This window comes from Solanum stenotomum, chromosome 1 (assembly GCF_019186545.1).
Source record: "Solanum stenotomum isolate F172 chromosome 1, ASM1918654v1, whole genome shotgun sequence".
In the NCBI taxonomy this organism is placed as follows: Eukaryota; Viridiplantae; Streptophyta; class Magnoliopsida; order Solanales; family Solanaceae; genus Solanum; species Solanum stenotomum.
The window spans coordinates 13,563,951-13,588,609 of NC_064282.1; the positions used below are offsets into that span (position 1 = coordinate 13,563,951).

The 24,659-nt window shown below is 35.1% G+C and overlaps 1 protein-coding gene across 1 annotated transcript; it reads left to right on the forward strand.

Annotated features, from left to right (window-relative positions):
* Window positions 1–3,664: 3,664 nt before the first annotated feature.
* Window positions 3,665–24,115, forward strand: LOC125867447 (THO complex subunit 1). The gene is made up of 21 exons (XM_049547957.1): window positions 3,665–3,877; window positions 3,993–4,076; window positions 5,327–5,401; window positions 6,819–6,912; window positions 7,700–7,845; window positions 7,999–8,070; window positions 11,873–11,945; window positions 12,027–12,092; window positions 12,177–12,223; window positions 14,627–14,698; window positions 14,800–14,925; window positions 15,180–15,245; window positions 16,070–16,111; window positions 17,444–17,560; window positions 17,818–17,900; window positions 19,654–19,720; window positions 20,345–20,416; window positions 20,625–20,675; window positions 22,771–22,830; window positions 22,920–23,069; window positions 23,501–24,115. The coding sequence occupies exons 1-21, from the start codon at window positions 3,875–3,877 to the stop codon at window positions 23,762–23,764; spliced, it is 1,830 nt and encodes a 609-aa protein (XP_049403914.1). The 5' UTR covers window positions 3,665–3,874; the 3' UTR covers window positions 23,765–24,115.
* Window positions 24,116–24,659: the final 544 nt, after the last annotated feature.

The following is a 24,659-nucleotide window of genomic DNA, read 5'->3' on the forward strand; positions in this document are numbered from 1 at the left end:
TTGTAATGGAGTTTCGCTGCATCACTATTGTAATATTGTTGAAAAGAAGATGGTAGATTGGAGTGATTATTAATATTTAATTTAATAGTGATCTTATCAATTTTAATCTAATTTAGTGATGATTTAGGGGGGAAATAGTGCAATAACAAGGAAGCATCATGGAGTACGTCGAAGGCGGCAATGGTTGCTACTTTAGAGGAACGAAGGTTGAAGAAGAAAGAGGATTTAAAATTGAAAAAGAAAAATGGAGATTTTTTGGCTGCTACTTTAGTTTCATTTTCAATTGAAAATGAAAGAGGATTTAAAAAATTTCACACCTCCTTTCTTCATGTGGGGTGTGTAGAGGAATGAAAGTTGAACAAGCAAAATTGAAAATGATGATCGAAACTAAAAATTTAATACGTGGCAACAACAATTAGTGCGTGATTGCACTTCTTTTTTTGCAATTGAGGTTGGGTGAAAAGTGAGATATTTACAACCATCTTAAATTGTTCAATGGGGATAATAGGACATTCACAAAGTTAAGATGTCTTTTTGAAAATTCGAGATAACTTCATTGGTGACTTTATGTCTTTTTTCAATTTTTTCCTCATTTACCAAAGATAGAGACTATGCATTGATATACTCTTCAACTTTGTCATTTAGTGCTAATATACCGGCGTTATGAAAGTAACCCATGTATACCTCTATTATTACACAAATGACTCACATACACCCTTTCATCTACACGAAGTGAAAAAAAACAATTTAAATTAGCTTTAAATTTTTTAAATATAATCCATGTGTGGTTATATTTGATCCTTTTTACATGTTTTTTTTTTACTATTTTTATTCATCGATTAATTTGAATTTATTTTGATGGTCAAATTAATTTTTCACTTATTTTTTTGTAAAATTTATTATAGACGCCTTAAATTTTACCAATATAAGAATTAAATTACAATGTAGCCGCAAAAAAAATCAATTGAGAAAAGACATAAAGTCACCACTAAAGTTGTCCCGTATTTTCATAAAGACACTTTAACTTTGAAAGTGTCCTATCACCCCACAAAACTTTTAAATATCTTTGTAAATGAGCCATTTTGACCCATTCTCTCGTCTGGGTTGTGACCACACACATGAGGCGCGTGATGCAATGTTTTCACTGCCATTAACCAGTTTAAAAGTGACACGTATCACTTTATTTCTTTATTATTAATTATTTAATTAATTTACATCATTTTTCCCAAATTTAAACTCAAAATAGCCATTGGTAACCCTCTCTTTATGATTTCATCTTCTTCTTTTTTCCAAAGCAAGATCAATGTTGGTACTCTCTCTTTGATGAATACACCATCTCCCCCAAACGCAATAAGGTAGGAATTTGTTTTCTCTTTAAATTTCCAGTAGAAAGGTTTTTTTTTTGTATATCACTAAAAGCATCAGATTCGATTTCATTACCAAAAACAATGAAGGATAAAAGTATGAGAGTCTTCTCAAACAATGCTAAACTGAAAATACACCACTCAGGAGGACAATGTAACTAAGAAAAAGGTTGAGATTAAGATGATTTATCGATTTTCAACAAAATTGTACTTCGAAATAACTATGTCCCAATTCAATACTTGATTGGAGCAATAATGGCGAGTTGAGGTCCAAGCTTCTCTTCAGCAGCTTTCTCAGCCTTAACTCTAAGTTTTGCCAACTGCTCTCTCCTCTAGTATGCTACTTGAGCTCTCTCCTTCCTCTTGTTCTCGAGTTCCCAAACTGAAAAAATAGTAAGCATAGATGTGACGTAGCCAACTTGGGATTTCCTGCGAGATCGCTCTACATTCATCAAGCTCGTAAACTCGTGATATGACACCATGCTAGTCGGACGGGAAGTAAGGCTTAGGTAGGGCGCCTAGTCGGAAAAGCCGTAATTAGGTTACCCGAGAAAGAAAGAGACAAGAAAATGTGAAGAATTTGGAAAGCTGAGAAATAACAAAGAAAAAAAAAACTTTTCTACTTTAGTAAAGAATCAGGTCGGGCTGAACGGGTTGAAAAGATTAAGCATCATCACACGCGACAACCCAGACGAGGGAATGAGTCAAAATGGTCCATTTACAAAGATATCAAAAAGTTTTATGGGGTGATAGGACACATCCAAAGTTAAGGTGTCTTTATGAAAATACGGGACAACTTCATTGGTGACTTTATGTCTTTTCCCAAATCAATTTTATAAACTTTTTAATCTTTTTTCATGCACACTTTTTTCTTTTTAATTCTCTTATTTTTACACTAAAGAATGAATGAAAATATAAAAAGAATAAAAAGCTCAAATAATAATAATTAAAGAAGCCAAAAAATAATTATGTGTGAAAATATCAAATACATGATTTTTTTTTCCTATTTTTGTAACGGTAGGGGTATATGTGAACTAATTTTGTAACAGTAAGAGTATATGTGAGCCAATTTCGTAACACTAGAAGCATATATGTACCACTTTTAAAACGAAGTTATATCAATTCCAAATGACAAAATCGAATGATGATATTAAATAAATTAGTATAGTTCAAGTTCATCAAAAAAAAAAATCAGGCAATGGACTTGTGTTTAACAACGTGAAACTTATTTGACATTTTATGCATAAACTAGTAAAAATTATCCGCGCCTTGCGCGGAAATTTGATATCACATAATTTATAAAATAATACTTAAAATGTATCCGTCATTTAAACTAAAACACTATATTGTCTTACATACAAGATTACGTGGTAACGAACATTAATAATGTAAAGGAAAATGATAATTATAACAACTTATCATCTATCCTTCAATCAATCAGCTTTAGTTTGATTTTGTAATTATTCCTTTTGCCTCCAGGAAGTGTTACTAATTAATATTTTTTGGAAATTAGATGAACATCAACATGAAATATTAAATTTTCTATTAAATAATTTTTTTTTATCTGTGCTAACAAATACTTGTACACAATAATTTTACAGAAACATAAACAACAAAGTTTAAAACAAACATAAACAACAATGTTTAAAATATGTACTAAAAAATAACAATTAATATCATAAGCGTAAATTAACGACTGTAAAAAAGAATATACCAGGACCTATAAAAATAGAATGAAACAGAAAGGAAAAAATTGAGCCCACTAAATGCACGATGTCTCCTTAAGGAAATTACTTCCCTCAAGGTTTAAAAGAATAAATCTTCTCAGGATGAAATAATTTAATTGAATCATTCAACATGAGCAAAGTACACGAATATTTAATTGTGCAGAAGAAGAAGAAGTAGTTCAGAATTTTTGTTGTTTTAAAATGAGAGGAAATCCCTCTATTATAGACAACAAAGAATTGTGTGAACAAATGCTTATTGTGCCTTATCAGAAATGTCACAACTCATTGGAAAAGTTACAACCCATCGGAAAGGTTACAATCTTTCATAAAAGTAACAATTTTTTATAAAAGTCGCAACTCTTCATAATAGTCGCAACTCTTCATAAAATTCAAAACTTTTTATAAAAGCCACATCTTTTCATGAAAGTAACATTTTTTCATGACAGGGAAAGACTATTTTTGAAAATAAATAAATTTAAAAGAAAATTCTAGCTTGTGATAGCGCTACCCGAGAGTTTTCATTTATATAAATATATATGATATTTTTTCTTCTATATAGACACAAGTGGCACACACCAAAAAGAGAAATTCTTCCGCGTTTTGCAAGAATTCTCAAGAAATCAAGAAGAGAAAACCCAATTTTGTAGCTATAAAATACTCCCTAAATCCTAAAACCCCCATTTTCAGTCTCTGCTTCCCTTCTTTCTCACTGCAGTGTCTCTCTCTCGTTAATGGAAATTTGAAAAAAAAAGAAGAAGAAGAAAGAGGCACTCAATCTTCAGTATGGTAAGCTATGTGTTGTCTTTATCTTTTGGCAGTGCTTTCTTGAACTTGAAGTGGTGCAAACAAATAGGAACTTGTGTATTGAAAATCTTGAAGTTCTTGTTTTGCTATTTTACAGGATTTGTTTAGGCAGGCTATTCTTCGACAAGGGCCACCTGAAGAATTCGCTCTTCTAACTGTTCAAGAAGCTATAAAACCTCAGGTTTGTTTGAGTATATATACACCCTTTTATCTTTTGTATGTGTGTGCCCTAATTTCTTGATTTCATAAAAAAAGAAACAACACAAAGAAATTCCTGAGACCGTTACTTCCAAGAAAAGAACTAAATCTCTTCTATATGTGTGCCCTAATTTCTCTTGCACAAAGAAATTCCTTTCAAGATTATTACTTCCAAGAAAAGAACTAAGCTATACAAAGTTGTCCTACTTTCTGTTTTGCATAGAACTGCTCCAAGATTGTGTAAATTTTTCTAAAGGGGAAGTGTTCTTTATGCTATTCACTTCTTTTTCACTATTGAGTTGTTGGGAAGGTACTTTGGTCCTGCTAATACTACAAAAGAATGTTTGATTGGTGAATGTGGTAGATTTTATCTCCGCTTTTAACTCTCATTCATTTAAAGATTACTATTTCAACTCTTAGCTTTATTTCCCAAACTAAATAGGACAGTCTAATTGGAAGATGTGGAGTACACATGTATGTTTGTTGATCTGTGTGTTTATTTGGAGGCATGTGTAGATGCAACAGGTGTGTATATGCATCTTGTAATGTGTTATAGAGGTGTACCTGTATGTTTTCTAGTTTCGTTGACTGCTCAAGTAGATTAGAAGGAAAACAAAAAACAAGACAAATTTGCGTATAACGTACAGGATAGTGAAACAGACACAACGACAAATTATACAAATATCGTTGCAGATCGATGAAGATTCATGCAGTGGATCTCAAATTGTCAACGGTAATACATGTCCTTCACATTATTCACTTTTATGAAGAACTAAGACCTGAAAGTGACCAGTCAACCAGATGTTGATATGGGCTAAAATTCATCTAACCCATTAACTTTACCTGACAAAAAACCTTCCTTTTTCCTTTGCTTAGAGGTTGGGGTGCAGGAATGTTCAAGTTTCAACATAAGAACTTGCTCTCTGCTTTTGAATTGGACCTTTTGCAGTATTACAAGTAGCCTACCTTTTCTTTGATCGTGTTCCCCAAATCTATTGACGGTGCCATTTTCCATTTATTGTGATGGTGACACATTTGTAGATTTTTCTGTTTTCTTTGTTTGAGGTGTAGTATTCATTATAAAGAAGTCCATTTTGTGCTACATAATAGTAGCTTATGTGATAAATTATTCATCTAGGTTTCTCTGAGTAGTTATGATTGAGATATGTTTACTAATGTGAGGTTATTGCTATGGAGTTATATTTAGCCTATTGACTTTCTGGTCATCTGCAGAAGCAAACTAAGCTAGTCCAAGATGAGAATCAGCTGTTGGAAAATATTCTCAGGTCGCTACTTCAAGAACTGGTGGTATGTGTGATTTTTCTTAATGGGAATTGCATCGTAATTTATGAAAACGTTGGTTGATGAAAATTGAACTTAGTAATTCATGGTGGATTCTAGTTTAGGGTGACTGGCAATCTCAAATTGTGATGCGGTTGACTAATTTATAATTAGTCTCATCTCATTTGTGAGACTACTCTTTCCAGTTTCTTGATATAAGGCTTTATTGAACAGAGGTTTATCGGAAACAACCTTTTTACCCCGCAAAGGTAGGGGTACGGTCAGCGTACATCCTACCCTCCCAGAACCCACTTGTGGGGTTACACTGGGTATGTTGTTGTTGTTGTAGGCTTTTTTCATATGTATTTTTTTTTATAAGTAACCCTTTATATGTATTTAACAAAACAATTTCCAGTCTTAGATTTTTCCTTGGACTAAGTCAAAGTTATCAACCTTAGCTTTCTTAATTATGATCTTGTTCGGTCCATCTTGCGCACGTTGACTATTCCACCTTGTACCTGCTACTTCCTACCAACACAAGTATCAATTACAGTTGGGAAGAAAACAACATACCCAGTGTAATCCCACAAGATGAATATGATCTTCACGCCCTGCCCTTTTTTATTGTATTATTATCATCTTTCCAGCTTCTATTGTCATCGTGTAGGTCTATTTTCACTAAAACTTGCGCATTCCAATGTAAGTCAATGTTCCACTAAATACATTCTTCTCATTAGAAGTTAGATTTAGGGTAAACGAAAAATTGGCATTATTGTTCCTAGGATTTGTTCATGTGATAATAGTATGTACATGGTAGTATTTTCGTCTAGCTTAGAATCCTTGATCTTGAATATTCCCTAACGAACAAACAAAAGAGAAGTTTTGTTGGAGGCTGAACTTAGAAAAAGACTAGTTGATAGGTCTACCGGTATAGTTTGAACACTATTTGGCGGGTGAGTCCAAAAAATGGTATTTGTTAATGCATAAGTGTGATAAAAGACTATTTGTCTCAACTTATATAGTCAATAGTTTTTATTTTTTGAGAAGGATATATAGGACAAGTTTACTCCTCAACTTATATAGTCAAGGCCCCACTATGTTAGATGAAATGCACTGGCTCAACATCCAGGACAAGTTGTGATTGTGATTGATTCAAGTTCCAAATTGAAATGGAGAGTGTACATCATAATATTGCCAGAATACTTCTTAGGCAGTGGCTCATTTATCAGGAAATTAGGTAATTGTATCTCCTGCATTACAAGAAAAGCTGAAGCTGTTTCTTTCTTGTGCACGAGCTTTGTAGAGTTGGGAAAATTTTCATGTTACCTTTTCACCATTTTTTCTTGTTTTCTTTTGAACTTCTCACCATTGGTCATGCTATTAAGCACTTTTCTGGGTAGCATGACCGTCTTCCGATTAGTGAATTTTCTTTATCCTGTCGCAGGCTGCTGCAGTTCAGTCGGGGCAGAAAGTCATGAAGTATGGAGTGTCAATTGTTGATGGTGAATCAAGTCAGGGTCAGATTCCCCGCCTTCTTGGTGAGTGTCTGGTAGCACTAACGATTTTACTGCAAAGAAGACGTATTGTACTAGCATGTTTCTTGGTCTCAGAATATTGAAAGTGTTTCACCTAAGAAGACATGAAGTATAAGATGTTGTAACTCACAGATCAAGATGCTAGTTGAAGAAAACAAACTAAAGAGGGGTAAATGGTAGATTTGAGAAGGATAGGTAGCCTTCAATTCAACACTTCATATTTGCATTATACCCAGAGTTCACTCCCAGGAATATACCCATCCCTAGCCACTCACGTCTTTGGGATTCATCTGCCTTCAATCTTCTAAGTTCCTTTGAAATTTGAGGACTCATTTTTCTTAAGCTAAGGACTTGAGATATATTGTTTTTTTCATTTCGTAAGGTTATCTATGTTCTTCTCTTTTGGTTGTTATCAGGAAATTGCAAACCTTAAGACTCTGTAGTTGTAAATAGTACTGCTAAGAAACATAATTCATCTTATTGTTATACATCTAATGTTTACCCCAAAGGAAAAAAATCAGCTAAGATCACGGTTGTTGTAGCAGTAGAGGTGGAGAGATCCTTGAGATATGCCTTAATTGCTAATGGAATGGGTACATAGTGCTAGGTGTAAAAATGTATTCAACTAAGATTTAGAAGTTGGATTTATAGAAGCCCATGAATGCTCTGGCTGATTCTCAGAGGAGTTGGTGTTGGTGAGATGCATTTATTATCTTAATCTTGTTTATGAAACTATCATGGATAGCCACGTGTTCCTTCCTTGTAACATTTTCTTTTAATTTATTTATAGATATTGTTTTATATCTTTGTGAGAAAGAGCACGTGGAAGGTGGCATGATATTTCAACTTTTGGAAGATTTGACAGAAATGTCAACAATGAGAAATTGTGAGGACGTTTTTGGGTATATAGAGAGCAAACAAGACATATTGGGGAAGGTATGCATTATTATCGGCGGTTTCAGTTCTATGAACATTTCTCGGTAAAAAAACGTTCTATGAATATTTCCGACTTTAGTGATGGTATGAGTTTATTTTGTGCGGCAAATTCTTGTCATTTAAAATGTTCATGTTCATCATTGTGACATACAGCCAGAACTCTTTGCGCGAGGAAAGCTTGTTATGTTAAGGACGTGTAATCAGTTGCTTCGTCGTCTATCAAAGGTGTATAGTGCTTTGCATTTCAGCTTTGTCTTATGTATTAGATATCAGAAACATCTTTGACTCTATTTGCACATTAATTCATCTGGTGCATGTCATGAAAATGTATCTACTTGCAGCAATACAGGTCATTACTTATTGTCAATGCAAAAAAAGAGAAAAGTTTCTAGTATCCAGGCAATGGCATTGTCCTTTGATTTGATTTATGATGGCAAAAAACTTCATTTTGTTGTATTATACTAAAACTAGTAAAATTATTCGCGCTTCGCGCGGAAATTTAATATCACAGAATTTATAAAATAATATTTACAATCTATCAGTCATTAAAACTAAAACACTACATTATCTTACATACAAGGTTACGTAGTAACGTACATTAATAATGTAAAGGAAAATATCTTATCATTTATCCTTCAATCAATCATCTTTAATTTGATTTTGTAATTTATACTATTGCCTCCAGGAAGTGTTACTATTTGATATTTTTGGGAAATTAGATGAACATCAACATGAGATATTAAATTTTCTAATAAATAAATAATCTTTATATGTACTAACAAATACTTATAACAATAACTTTGCAGAAACATAAACAACAAAGTTTAAAACATGTACTAAAAACCAACAATTAATATCAAAAGCATAAATTAATGACTGTAAAAAAATTATATATCCTATCTACAACAATAGAAAGAAACATAAAGGAAAAACTTGAGCCCACTGAATGCACAGTGTCCCCTTAAGGAAATTATTCCCCTCTAGTACCTGAGATTTAATGGAATAGATCCTCTCAGGATGGAAAGATTTTATTCACAAGTATATTGATACAAAAATAATGGTGTTAGTGAGCCACTCAACATGAGCAAAGTACTCGAATATTTAATTGTGCAGTAGAAGGAAAAAGAAAAAGTTCAAAATTTCCGTTGTTTTAAAATGAGAGGAAATCCCTCTATTTATAATAAATAGACAATAAAGGATAGTGTGAACGAATTCTAATTGTGCCTTGTCAGAAATGTCACAACTCTTTGGAAAAGTTACAACCCTTCGGAAAGGTCAGAACCTTCCATAAAAGTCACAATTTTTCATAAAAGTCGTAACTCGTCATAAAAGTCGCAACTATTCATAAAAGTCGCAACTATTCATAAAAGTCACATCATTTCATGAAAGAGGATGACTAATTTTGGATAAGTCTTCATAAAAGTCGCAACTCTTCATAAAAGTTACAACTTTTCATAAAAGTCACAACTTTTCATGAAAGGGGAAGACTATTTTTGGAAGTAAATAAATTTAAAAGGAAATTCTAGCTTGTGGTGGCGCCACGTAGGCGGGCCTAGGGTTCTCTTTTATATAAATATATGACTTCCCCTCTGTATTTGATCGAGGGGCTATTTTGGTCGTGCAAGCATTAATTCAAATCTATGTTCTTTTTCCTAATGATCAAGAGTTAAAGTTTAATTTAGTTTGTAATGGAATTCTTTGAGAAAGGTAATAGTGATACTGTGCTGGGGACAGTATTTACAGTTCAAAAAGCAAAACCAAACGTGATCCTTGATCGTCTCACAAGGATTTATAATGTCTAATAGTGAGTCTACAACTTCCATGAGTTTTTTGCACTAGAAGTGAAATGAAAGAATATAATTCATATCGATTTTCTGTTTTGGGCTGCTACATTCTTCAAAACATCTCGGGTTCATTTCCTTCCACATATAATGGAACATTTATTTGCTATTGTTAAAATATATCCTTATTCGAACTCTTCGCTTATCCCAAAATAAAAAAGTCTCTAATTTGTAGCTTCTTGTGATTACAATTGGGTATATAGGGGTGCATGTTAAGCAATTTCTTATTTTTTGGGGGGTGGGGCAGACCTCATTGTTTGTTCATTATAGAGCTAAAGAAGAGATATGTATGTATTAAAGCTTTTTGCGAGGAACACTTGTTTTTGTCTTGTGCTGTTTATTTGTTTTTTTTTGAACTTGGTAAGGTTGTATTATATCACAAAACAATACAATTCTGCACACTATTTTCTATGCTCTCAAAACACCTAGAGTTCCTCTCTTTCCATACCATATTGCCCACCATATTGAAGCAGGGATAAGTCTCCATCTGCCTCTGTCTTTTTGCCAGTACTCCTGCTTCCTCCCAGCTCTTTAAAGCCTCTGAAACTTTCCCAGGCATAGTCCAGGAGATGCCTTTGTGACTCAAAAAAATCCTCCATAATTGTTGAGTGTACTTGCAGTGTAGAAACAGATGATTTACATTCTCTAAAGTCTCCCCACAGAGAAAGCATCTAGAGCATAAGGTTATCCCTCCCTTCATGACATTGTCTTGAGTAAGAGCTGCTTCCTTGGCCAACAACCAGACAAAGCAAGATACTTTGTAGGGTATTCTGCTTTTCCATATTTGTTTCCATGGCCAATTTTTAATTTGTTGGTTTGTCTGATCCATTAGCTTATAAGCTCTACTAACTTTGTATACTCCTCTATTGTTTCCTGTCCACCATAGAACATCCTTCCCTGTTTGAAGTCCATTGAAAGGTTCCACAGTGTTAAGAAAATCAGCTACTCTCTGAACCTCCCAGTCATTTAGATGTCTTCTGAAGTTGAAGTTCCACCCCTGTAGTGTCCATAAATCTACTATAAACCCTTGCTGAAATGTAACCAAGTTGTAAACATCAGGAAATAACTCTTCCAAGTTGCCTTTCTCATGCCAATTATCCTTCCAAAACATGGTCTTTCTCCCATCAAAAACTTTCACCTTTGAGTTGTTCTTCACTTCATCCCATAGATTCCTAATGGACCTCCAAAGGCTGTGTCTTTCTGGAGAATGACATTATTGATGAAGATGTAATATATAGGAATAATAAGGATGCTCATAATGGACCAGTGCTATTGGTATAAATCCAACTGTTTTTTCTATACATGTAATGAGGATGAATTGAACCCAATAAAACCAACTCCTTGACAACAACAAACTTGGAGAAAGAAACAAATAGTGCATTCCCCTTTACTTGGTAGGGCTTGAAAGACTGGACAATTTCTTTTACTTTCCTATCTCATATTTTCAATTCAAGCTGAAATAGGAAAAACCGCTAGCACCACTAGGTCCAGTGTTTAATTTCATAAGTAGAGGGGACATTAAGAGGGGCTTGTCTAGTCATGATTAGAATCTCAAAAAAACAAACTTGGAAGCTAGTGTCATAGAAGAGATAGTGAACTAGAGATTTCTCTTTTAGAGTTTGAGTCGCCGACTGAAGCAACCAGAATAAATGTTGGGGAATGACGACAAAGAGGACACATAATTAGTCTCTCTGAATAGATGCCGTTGTCAACCTATCTGGAACTTTGGCTAACTAGAAAGTTTAGTTAGATTTGCAGAACTTTTCCTGCACATCTACGGTTGAAAAGTAATTTTAGAATGATTGACGATCATTGTTGGGAATATTTGCGCCTTGATTCAAAGACACAGATGAAAGGCCATTGGTAGTCATTGCTTGCATCACCTTTTCGATACGTGATGTTTTAATGTTAGGCGATCTATATTTTTATGAAATAAAAATATTTTTATTTAAGCCAATTCACCTATCACGGGTCAAAACTTAAATTCAAATTTCACTGTATTTCATTCCTTTTCATGGCTGGTAAAATCTGAACAATGCTTGTTGGGTATCAGTTATCTTCTCTCTAAGTAAACAAACTGTTCCAGTATTTTCCTGGCTTAACATCTTGTATTGCAGGCAAATGATGTTGTTTTCTGTGGGGCGCATTATCATGTTTCTTGCTCACTTCTTCCCCTTATCTTGCAGGCAAATGATGTTGTTTTCTGTGGGCGCATTATCATGTTTCTTGCTCACTTCTTCCCCTTATCTGAGCGTTCTGGTATTTAGTTTTCTTTCTCTATATGTGGTTAGATTGCCCGTTTGTATATTGGTGCTAATTTGTTTGCTCAAATTCCTGCAGCTGTAAATATAAAGGGAGTTTTCAATACATCGAATGAGACAAAGTATGAGACAGAAGTTCCGGAGGGTAGGTATCTTTTCCCATCACTTTCTTGCAGATTTGGTTTTGCATTCTTTAATGCTAACAGTGCGTCAACTTGTTTGGTTTCAGGAATTTCTATTGATTTCAACTTCTATAGAACACTTTGGAGTCTACAGGTTGGTATCAGGTGTTCTGTTCTTTTGGGGGAATACTTTTGATTAGCATAGTCTGTTAGATAAGCATCCTTAAAAACCTAACATCATGAGATTATTTCTGCATTTCCTGGTTACCCAGTTGTTTTCATGCTCGTTACTTCTGAAGAAGTGTCACAGAGTGTCCTTTTACAATTTTAGTGGGAGCTGGAGGTCCTGATATAACTTCTAAAGAATTTACCGCTAAATATATAAAAATAAAGCATTTCTATGAATCCATTCCAAGTTTTGCTGTTGATTATGATACTGAATCATGAGGTGCAACCTCTATCACCAAAGCAGCAACACAATATTTATTACAAATGAAGTCATCAGTTTGTCTTTGTAACATTGAAATCCTAGTTGATGCTATAGATGAAGTTCAGAGATGAGACTGTTGGTGAGAAACCAGAGGGACAAAGAATTGTAAGCAAACATAGAAGACAAGGAAATAGAAGAATGGATATATATTTTATGTTATATAAATATGTAGACCGGGGCGGGTGGGGAGAATATACGTGTAAGAGAGCACAAATACATTTGAACTGGAAGGTTAGGGTNAGAAACCAGAGGGACAAAGAATTGTAAGCAAACATAGAAGACAAGGAAATAGAAGAATGGATATATATTTTATGTTATATAAATATATAGACCGGGGCGGGTGGGGAGAATATACGTGTAAGAGAGCACAAATGCATTTGAACTGGAAGGTTAGGGTTTCTTTCATGTTGATATTGCTGCAAAAATGCAGTTTGGGTTTTATGATGGTATTACAACATGAAGAAAATTAGAAACGACAAAAGATAGCCATATTTGGCGTGTGAGTTGGGCTTCATTGGGCTTTAGCTTGAGTTAAAAGTACGTACAAGCTGGCTCTAGTTTGAGAAGAAGTGATTTGAGCTAAACCAATGTTTGGGTAGCATGACAACCAACTAAAATCCTGCAGTAAAGTTGCAGGTTTGTACCTATGCAATAGTGCCATGGTTTTATAGCATACTATCACCATTTGGTGAGAATGGTAATTATGATTGTGGATTATTTCGTATTGCATTTGCTTTTATTTTTTGGTATTGGTAAATATTTTAAAAATTGACCCCTGCCCCCAAGAAAGAATCTTACAAGAAGTACAAAAAGATTTAGTAACCAAATCTTGTCCTCTGTGGACATAATATCATCACTATAAATGGCTATAGAAAATGTTACAAACTCTATGGACATAATTTAATCACTTCAATTGGCTTATTTTAAGTTCCTGATTTGTGGGTGCTGTAGATGCAAACCCTGTTTCAATTGCATATTCCCTTTTCTCAGTTCCTTCTGTCATAATATCTGAAGGAGGTTCTCTTTGTGTATGTCCATTATCATTCGCCATTTCATAATCATTTCTTCTCAATTGCATGTTTTGCGGTTGCATTACCTTGAATACAAGATTAAAAAGGAATATGTGATTGTAGGTCCTTCAAGTGGCTTATAAATGCTTTGCAATGAGAACTTTAACTTTCTTTCGTTGTAAAATTCCTCCGTTTGCATGCTTTAGGTATGAGTAGCCATCTTACACTTATGCTGCATTGACTACCCAATGATCTGCAAATAGTGGGTACTTGGTCATCTGTGTTGTATTGTTGTCTAAATCTACTGCAGCCCAGTGAGGTACATCCCTTAGAATTAGCTGTTTCCCAATGAAGATGAAGGCTGATAAGGTGCCTATTTGATGTCTATACAACTATCTATGTGTATTCACCTTCGCTCCATAGAAGCTCAAGCTGTAGCTTAGTTTGTGTAGTCTCCTTCACAGATGTGAGAACACATTTATATGTAGTTTTTGTTTCATTTTTATTTGTCTTTCTAATAGGAGGTAAGAACAGCAATTTATGGATCAAGTGAAAGAGAATCTCGTGGAGCCAAAGTGGGGTGAGAGAAGGCAAAGAGAAACCCATTAAAATCCAGTAATTATTAGTGGTCCAGGAGTTTGATTTTAGCAAGGAGTTAGCTTGCTTTTGGCAAAGCATAAGCTAGAAAACTCTTCCTTATGTAGTATTTCCTTAAAGTTACGGGGAGATATAAAGGAAACTGATACAATCATGTTCTAGCTCTTTGATTCTGTCAAAATTGATTCCCCACCCCCAAAAGAAAACGGATGTAAGCAAAGAGATTCTGTCAAACTTAAATTTGAAATTATCTCCCTATACTCTTCTAAAGCAGTCATGTTTGATAATTAATTTGAGTGGCATATCAGATTAGGGTGATAGGGTCGTCTCTTGCTGAATTCAGACAATCTTTATTTATGTATGAATCACTGTATTTTTGAAGTATCTCTGATAAGCTCTGTGCATGTGCTTCCCCCACCTTCCTATCTTGTTTAGTAATTTTTTAGCTTCGCTAACTCAGGAATACTTCTGCAATCCGCCATCCCTGATTAATGCTCCCGGCAAGTGGCACAAATTTACATCCAGTTTGACGGTACACCTCTTTCTCTGTTTAAATTCTTTGAGATGTTTCTGTTGCTGTTTTTTTCATTAACCATATGTAATGTGTGATCAATTATTCTTTGGGGCTTGCAGCTTGTTCTAAATACTTTTGAGGCTCAGCCTTTAAGTGATGAAGAGGGAAATGCTCATAACCTTGAGGATGATGCTGCAACCTTCAACATAAAATATCTTACAAGTAGTAAACTTATGGGTCTCGAGGTATGGGAGCATTTCTCAATTTTGAAGGTTCTTCTTAAGCAAAATGTTGGAGGTCTCAAGTTCGAAACCGTCGAGCTCGTCGCACCGGGCTTACCTAGTGCGGGTTACCTCTCCTATGTGGTTTGCGAGCTATTGCATAGGAGCGGGGTTTTTACCTTGTGCGCACCCAAAGGGTAGCGGCTGCGGGTTTCCCTTGCATAAAAATAAAAGTAGCAAATTCAATAGCATATTCCTGATCATTCTTTTTGTCTCAGCTGAAAGATCCTAGTTTCAGGCGCCACGTTCTGGTTCAGTGCCTCATTCTGTTTGACTATTTGAAGGTAATGATAACCATGTTGCTAGCTTGAGTTCAAAGTGCAAGTGGATCTTTTAGTAGTAATGTCACCTTCCAACATTAGTTGAAGTTCAGTCAATATTTTATTTTTTTACTAGTTTCAAAAATAATTCTATTGACTGAACTTCAACTAAAGTTGTAAGGTTTTTTTCTCTTTCATGTGTACATATGAGATAAGTTTTTTCTACTTGAATTCACATATTCAAAACATCAAAATTCAGGTGCATATCTTTGATTTCGATCAGGATCATGACAATCCACATGATTGTTTGATAATCATTAAGTTGAAGATTCTCTAATATACTATGTCAGTAGGATTCTTAAATGTCTTTGGTGAGGTGTACATCGGAGAAGAGAGCTAATGAAAACGTGCCAAACTTTGTCTCTGCTGGAGTTTTGCTGAGGGAAGCTGTGAGAGTAAAGTTAGCTGAGGGAGGGAGAAGGAAAAACTTTGTAGGAAACTGATAGAGAGAAAACAGTAGGTTACGTGCTTTGTAACTTATCAAGAAAGTTTGTCCTTGTTTTTTATCTCCTATTGATCTAGTCTCTTGTCATGATGGCCCATTTGGCTATGACCTACATGTCTGATCATTAGTTTTTGTCCATTATTTCAAGTTCACCTTGAAATGGGGAATTTGAAGTTGAAAGCTTGTTTAAGCATGCCAAGTTAAATAATGGTCCGCTCACAAAACTTCAAGTTGTTCCAAGCGAAATTTATGATAAAACACAACTTCAACTTGCAAATACTTTTTCTTTTTTAAAACTTCAACCGAATAGTGTCCAGACTGCTACTTGTTCGTTATCATGCAGGAGCCAGGGAAAAGTGAGAAGGAATTGCCGTCTGAAGCAATGGTTGGTATTGCTTTTGCTGTTTATTTCATTTCATGCTGTATCAGTTTTTAGTGGTCCCTTGATTCCTGCCATCTCTCTCCCTTTGTGAATATATATGTATATATAAAATATAGCACACATACTGATGCATATGGAGATACTTGTGCAAGGGTTTGCCTAGGCGTGAAACTAAAACTGTTAGAAATAACTGTTCGGAAGGACTACTCTTTATGTGCTCCTTCCAAAAGAAAACCAGGGAATAAATGAGGCCTTTGCTCTTTAAGTTATGTTCTGAATAGAAGTTCTCGGAAGGAAACCTTGCAACTGTTAACAGAAGTGATTCTCTTTTACAATCTTTAGACTGCTCTTTTCTAGAATATTGCAACATAATTCATGATGATGTAACTGATGTTCTTAATATACAATGTAGTGGATAATGAAGAGTAATGGTAATTTTTGATGTTGCGTATATCTGGGCTACATGTCCTTTCATAAGTTCTTTTCCCTGTTCTATTCTTACTTCATTCTCATTAGCAGGTGTTATCTTTTACCTGGACGGAAACCTGTTGTTCCTACATATTTTTTTTTTCTTTCAAGTGGAAGAATGAGAAAGTAAAACCCACCATTAGGTGGATTACTATTCTATGGAACAATTACATGCCTAACACAAACTACAAAATTACTCTCATCCTGTCCCAGAACCACAGCTATCAAGAAAAAAAAGAGGGTGGGGTGGGTGTGGGGAATAATCTTATATGAGTGAAAAACTGCTTTCAGGAGAAGAGGACCCATTACCTCAATGATTTGACTTCTCCACTTAAGCAAGGGACTCATCAATAACATGTCTCAATGCATTGGAAACAATAAAATGATAGCATGTACTTTATTTGGTGCACGTCTTAGGATGAAAATGGGGTCATGGCATATTCTGGTTGGAAACTTGTGATCATATCTCATTATTAATAGATCTTATGGTAAGGAGAAAATGCCATCTCATTTATTTCTTTCAACCATTTTGAAGTTCTTGCAGATACAGTGTTGCAGAAGTAGGGATTGATATTTTGTTAATGATTGCTAGTTTGCAAGTCAAGATGCTCTGTGTTTAATATTTGTACCTTGTAGAGAAAATAGTTGATCATTTATTGCTGAACATAGCTTTACGTTAACTGGGGAGTCCCTACGGTCACTTACATAATGTAATAATCATGTGTACATCATGGAGTCCAAATACCTGTCCAACATCGGCTAGGGCGTTTCGTCGAGGTGCTGCAAAGCTCGACTAAGACAAATATTTGCACACAGCATTGTACTGTACCTCAGCAACAAGCTAATTTTGTTTCCTCAAAATTGTAGAAGGAGGAAATAAAGACTAGTGAAGAGCGGGCTAAGAAGCTTCTTGAAATGACTCCACCCAAAGGCATAGATTTCCTCCACAGTATTGAGCACATTTTGGAGCGTGAAAGGAATTGGGTAAGCATCAGTTTCCTCTCTTTTTTTGCTTTCTCATGCAGGAGATCTTAGACATTTGTGAGGATACTAGAAGCAATGTGTTTATGCATACCTTATCTAAAATATTCTTCTTCATCCTTCTCCTTATACATTGCTCTATTTTCTATTAATTGGTTGGCTTATTATGCTTAATATTCTACTTCACTCTTCTCCTTATACATTTCTCTATTTGATTACTGATTGGTTTATTATGCTGTGCGGATGATGTTTTTCCATAGGTTTGGTGGAAACGTGATGGCTGCCCCCCATTTGAGAAGCAACCGGTAAAGAAAAAGCTGGTTCAAGATGGAACTAAAAAACGGTATCTAACTACAAGTTAGCATGTCTTGCTTTTAATCCTTGACTACAACAACATACCCAGTGTAATACCACAAGTGGGGTTTGTGGAGGGTAGAGTGCACACATACCCTACCTCTATCTCATTGAGGTAGAGAGTCTGTCTTCCGGAGACAGCCTTGCAACGTATAATATATTGGTGAAGATATCCAGATCATATGTTTTTTCCTTAGTTTTGCACTTCTCTCACATTGGAAATATTAATTTGTTAACAAGAATGAAAATGCACTGGAGGACCAAGTGTCCTCTATTAGAAAAAATGATAAGTAATGAAAAGTTTGAACAAGCAGTAGGCCTATCCCTGTGAAGATCCAACAACTCCACTCTAGAATACAATCTTTCTGCAAGCACCATAGCAATTCGTAGAAAACTATTCCATTCCAAACTCAGGATGGATGAATACTTCCGCCCAGGAATCTTTAGTATTATGCTGAAGCTTAATACACCACTCAACAGAGAGCATGAAGATTTCTTTAGAGCTTCTTACCTTTAGTCTATGTTACACGAGTCCTTCATTTGCCTTCATGCATCTGTCTTTGAACGAGTGTGATATGTGTGGTATTTCGTGCGAATTCCTTAAAATATCCTAAAAATTTAGCAAAAAAACTTGACATACCTGTACCAAATACTTCCATACGCCATACTGAATACGTACCATATTGAAATCCATGTAAGATGGCCTTTAGTACAACCAAAGTTGCGAATTTAACTAGAAAGTTTCACCCAATGAGCACATGCTTTTGCCATGATACAAGAAATCTCTCCCATGGTTTTCTTGCACGAGTGTAATGACTAGTGTGAACTACAGACCATGTGAAAAATTGTATCAACTTACTGTAATATAAGTCAGCCAACATAGATTTCTGCTACTAAAATTCTCAGTTTTCCTTGTGTGATCGGAATCCTTGTAGTTCTTAAATCCAATGCTGAAGGTTATACTCCTCTCCGTCCCAATTTATATGACACACTTAACTTCCTAGTAAGTCCCAAAAATAATGACTCGTTTCTATATTTAGTTGCTATTTAACTTAAACATGCCCATTTTACCCTAAATGAGATGATTTATAGCCACACAAGCAACTATGCCTTATTTTAGATTACAAGTTTCAAAAGTCTTTTTTTCCCTTAAACTCCATACCAAGTTACCTTATTAAAAAATTAAACTCCGTGCCAAATCAGACAATATCACATAAATTGGGTCGGAGGAGTACTCTTTACACAACAGTTTGTAAATATTTCAATTTTGTGAATTTTAGTTGGTTTGTGATATTTGGTGCTTTTGCACTGGGTAACTGTATAATTTGTTTTAAAATTACTATGTATGCATATCACATCTCTATTGTAGATGATGTCATTCAGCTGTCTTTCAGCAATTTGAATTGTGCTTTCTCAAATCCTGTTGGGAACAAGACATATTGTTTGCTAAGTTGTGCCCTTGTGGCCTATTTCACCTGAACACATTGTGGACCCATCTGCCGGGAATAGTTGTTTATCCCACCCTCAGCAGCCTATGTAACCAAATAGCGACAAAAAGTTCGGTATTCTGCCTTGAGAAGCCAAGGAGAATAAATGGATATGTTTAGTCACTAGTTCCTAGTTCCTTCTAAGCCTTTTTACTTAGTTGATCATCTTTCAAAATTTAAACTGCTGCTGTTTTTTGTCCCCTTTACCCATAACTTAGATGATACTTAACTGTATTCTTTTTTCCTTACTTGCAGTCGGCCACGATGGAGTCTTGGAAACAGAGAACTCTCCCAATTGTGGAAATGGGCTGATCAGTATTCGGTTTGTTTTTCATTAACTTATTGCTTGCTGCTTGCATGAGTCCCGTGTAGCAAGATATTTATCACAATAGTTTTCTGTGGCGCTGTATGAGGCACTTACTGATACTGTCACAATGATACACAAAATAATTAGAACTCTTTCATCGACAAAATCATATGCTAAGGTCCACAGTTCTGTTGCAAATTACACTATAGTAAATGATCCGCGTCCTTTACATGCATTTTGTACACACAACACCGACTCATACTGTGGTGTGTGCCAGCGTAGTCCCTTCATTGAGATGACACTCAATAAGAAGTGGTGTGTGCCAAAGTTTGTCTCAAAAAAAAGAAGTGGTGTGTGCCAAAGTTGATGTCAGTTACAGATATGCACACTCTTTACTCAAATTCTGACTAACAACCCGTCAGCCTTCCATTCTAATTATTCCATGACTTTTAACCTTCACCTTATAAAAAATAATAATTATTCCATGACTTGGAATTTGTATTTTCCGAAAAACTAAAAATATGAATTTGTAGTTTCTAACATGTTTTATCCAAGGCATCCTGACTCTGAAGAAGACAGAGCATCATTTTGACGTTGAATGCTAATGACATAAACATCTCTTTTCTGTTTTTCCTCCAGAATGCTTTAACTGATGCTCAACGTGTGTCCACTCCCGCTATCACAAAATACTGGAAACCTCTGGCAGAAGATGTAAGCATCCATTAGTTCTCTTTTAGAAAAGTTACTTTTGCATGAGATAACAACATACCTAGTGTAATCCCACAAGTGGAGAACTTTTGCAGAAGATGTTCCCTCTAATGTCTACTTTGTGTTAGTCCCTTTGCTGCAGTAGGAACAGGTGTCTTTGTAGTATTTCCTTGATTTCTGAGTTTGATTTTTATCTCTTCTGATCTGATAGATGGATGAATCTGCTGGAATAGAAGCAGAATACCATCACAAAAACAATCGGGTTAGTCTGTTCATCTTTTCTGCTTGTTTTTTTCCCTACACTTATTACCACCATGGCGTTTTGTTCTTGGTTACAGCTCAAATGACCTCTTATTTCCAATAATGGCATGTTTAAGAAGACATTGTTTAGCTGAAATGTTTAGCTCTTTTCTATTTTTGGTGTAAACATGAATATCCTCATCCCTAGTATCTTAGAGTCCTTAATGAGTTCATAGGAAAACAGCAACACTTTTGTATTTCTGATTGCAAGTATTACTGGAATACGTCCTGAGTATTCTGTGTTTATAATACAAGTTACCTTTTCTCAAAAAGAAGACATTGTAGCAACAGAATTCTAGCTGACTCCGATGTATTTCACTGAAATATTATGAGTCATTTTGTATCATAATCATCTATACTTATGCCTAACTGATCAACTCATAACGAAGTATATATGCACGCAAGTAGCTAAAGGCTAAAACTCATTCAACAGATAAAAAGAAGTAGCTAAAGCTCATTTACATTAGAATATAAAAGAACTGTGTTGCCATATATTTATCTCTACATATATATGCAGGACTGGCACCTAATAATAAAATATACAGGACTTGTATAAACCTCAAAGCTGGACGAAGTAAAGATTTTGCATCAGATAAAAAAAGTTGAAAAACACTTTCTCAGTTAAAAAGAGATACGGAAAAGGTTTGTCTCGATATACAGATATAGCTGATAGTTCGTAACTTCAATGAGAACAGAAGTCGCGTACTTCTGATTTCCAAGCTGTCATTTTGTTGAAATGTTTTGGTGCTACACCCTTGAATTATTCTTAAGTTGTCATTTTACTCCATCACATGATCAACTCTTGCCCCTTCAGTTTCTAAACAGTAATTAAGTGGCACGTGCTAAATTCATTGCAATAGTATTTGCTTACGAGCAATCTGTAGTAGTTCCTCTAACTTTATTTACTTGTTTCCTTTTTACTCCTACAAAATTCATGTAGGTTACTTTTTAGTCTTTTTCACTTGTGAGTCCATTCAGAGTGACTAAACATGTTCTTTGCATTCTATTGAACAACATCAACAAGGTCTTCAACTTGCCATTCATAAACCCAGACCAGGAGCCAGATAGTTGGTATGAGAGAGAGGGTAGAAGATAAAGTTTTTTGCTATTAGATAAATTTTGGCTTACTTGAAGATGGATATTATAGAGAGGCCCAGATGACGTATTCTGAATTAAATAATTGATGGTTATTACAAATGCAGAAACTGAGATTTATGTGAGAAGGATAAGTTCATGGGACAGTCTTACTATTTCTTGGCAGTCTTGCTCTTCTCCAGACCATGGAGGTCAATAAACTCATCCCGGAAGTTTTATTTCTCAACCCATGAGGGAGTAGTCACATCACTGTTCACACTCCACTGGTCAGCCCAAAGGGGATAAATGAGTCTTATGCTTGAATATGAAGTATTAAAGCGCTATATACTTGAGGGATTTATTATAACTACTATTTCTTTTAATTCTGTACTACAAATTCTTCAGGTATTCATTGTAAGTGTAAACCCTACACATTTTGTTCAACAATTGTAGACTCTACACATATGAGCTTCACAGAAATAGCTAGTCACAAAAGAGGCGGATTCTTGCGGTAGACTGACAGCCAGTTAATAATCAAATTAGAATGGAGCTGAATTAATACAGAGAATGCATGTAGTCATACTCCAACTAGTTTGGGATTGAGTTTTCATCAGAAGTGTTCTTCCCTCAGGGGTGAGAACCCGTAGATGTTCTGTCAGAAATGTTCCTATGAGCACACCTAATCTTTCACTCTCTCACCTAAAGACGAGTATTCCCAATATACTTGTTCATTTGTTGGGATAGTGTGGTGATCAAACATACACCTTCTAGGCAGGTGTAATAAGGATATTTGTTCTCGTGCTATCTGGAAGATGGCACATATAGCAGTAGGTAATACGTGATCTATAAAGTATAATGGAGAATCCACGGAGAAGATTGTTGTGTTGATATCATCACACATCTTTATGCCTGCTTATGATGCATATTTCTTTGACTTCTCTTTGTTGGTTGCATGTTGTAATGATATCCTGGGATCTATCCAGGTCTATTGTTGGAAAGGTTTGCGGTTTTCAGCCCGGCAAGACTTGGAAGGATTTTCCAGAGTATGAGCTAATTTATGGGTGTGATTTCAAGTCTTTATCATTAAATGTTAATAAATTCTCAATGCAATATGTTACTTGTTCTTTTTCAGTTTACAGAACATGGTATTGAGGGGGTAGTGCCTCTGGAGCTTTTGCCTAATGAAGTACGGGCCAGATATCAAGCTAAACCAAGTGAAAGGACTAAGCGGACTAAGAAGGAGGACACAAAAAACTCAGCACAACAAGCAGACGAAAATCAGGTACCTTATGTTTGCTTATGTTCCCAGTTTCCATTTCTTTTCCTGCAAATTAATCCCTGTGGCAGTTCTGTGCTGACTTGAAGATAGTAAGTGGCATCACCATTAACTCAAGCATCTTTCTGTGTTTGAAATTTCCACAGGTTTTCATGTCCTGTGTGCCACATGGTCTGCACACAATATAAACAAGAATACCCTTCCACAACATTAAACTTTCACATTTGTCAAAAGCTCACCAAATTAGAGTGTATAACTTCAATTATGTAACAATTTTTTAATCGCCTTTTATAGTTCATTCTGGCCTGTCTTGGTTTTAAATTAAAATAGAGATTGTGCTTGCGAATGGTGAAACAAATACAATTTCTTTGGATTTCTATTTCATTAGTCCTCCTTTTTTCTGCTCTTAATGGTTCTTTTCGTTTAATCTCGTCTAGATTGCAACACCACCAAGTGAGATGGACAATGAAGTGGGCCAAGCGGATCCTGAAGCATCTGCTGCTCCCATGGATACAGATGCAGGAATAGCTACTGTTAACATATCTCAGGAAGAAACTCCTACTCCAGAGGATAATCAGAAGCAAAGCTCTGATACAGATGTTGCTCAAGAAGCAGGGCAGACTGAAGCAGACACAGAAGCAGAGACGGCGATGATTGATGGAGAAACAGATGCAGAAGATGTAACAGATACAGCAGGCTAATCCAAGTGCGTTTTGGATTGTGCACCTAGCCTGTGTAACGTGTGTCAACAATCTACCTAATCTGAACTGAATTTGTACCATGTTAACTTATGTCAGTTGCTGAAGAAGCTTGACAGGAAAAAAAATAATTACACACTTTTAGAATTAATTATTCTTGCAGTTGCTGGACGGACACATTGTTGCATAGATCTTAATATTTAGTTGGAGAGAAAGGTGGTATTTGTTGCAAGTAACAATGGTGAGATTGAAGAATGGATGTTGTGTATTAAATTATTAATAATTACCTTTTATGTTGTTTGTTTGATTACACGCAAGTTCTATTTTATTATGAGATACTTGCAAAATGCACAACATGTTATAGTTGTCTTAGATTAAATAAGCTCTTCAAATTTAGATGTAATTATGATTATCCGGCAGAGTTCATAAGTTATCCAACAAAGTTATATAAAACATGAAATCCTATTAATTTGACATGACTTGCATGCCACTGTTGTGACACATCATATCTTATGTTGAAGGTATAACGAAATTGATCTAGCATGAATTAAGCTATTGCCGCCATCTTTTGAGCCCAATTTTTTCTTATTAAACTTGAAGGCCATTTTCGTACAAATATCAAAACTAAAGACAATATTCAAGTACTAGGGGTAAAGATATCCCTTTAATTTTTGTTATTAGCAATCAAATTTATCTCATGGGATATTAATGATGTGAAAACATAAACTTATCTCTTGTGAAAAAAATTATTGTATAAAAATTAAAGAACAAACACGAAATAGGGCTAAAATTGCAAATGACCTATAATAATGCCCCGTTAACTTCATGGAGCTAATTTCACCTTTAAAAAATAGTTGACTACTTTTTTTTCCTTTTATAGATACAATTTAAATAGTAG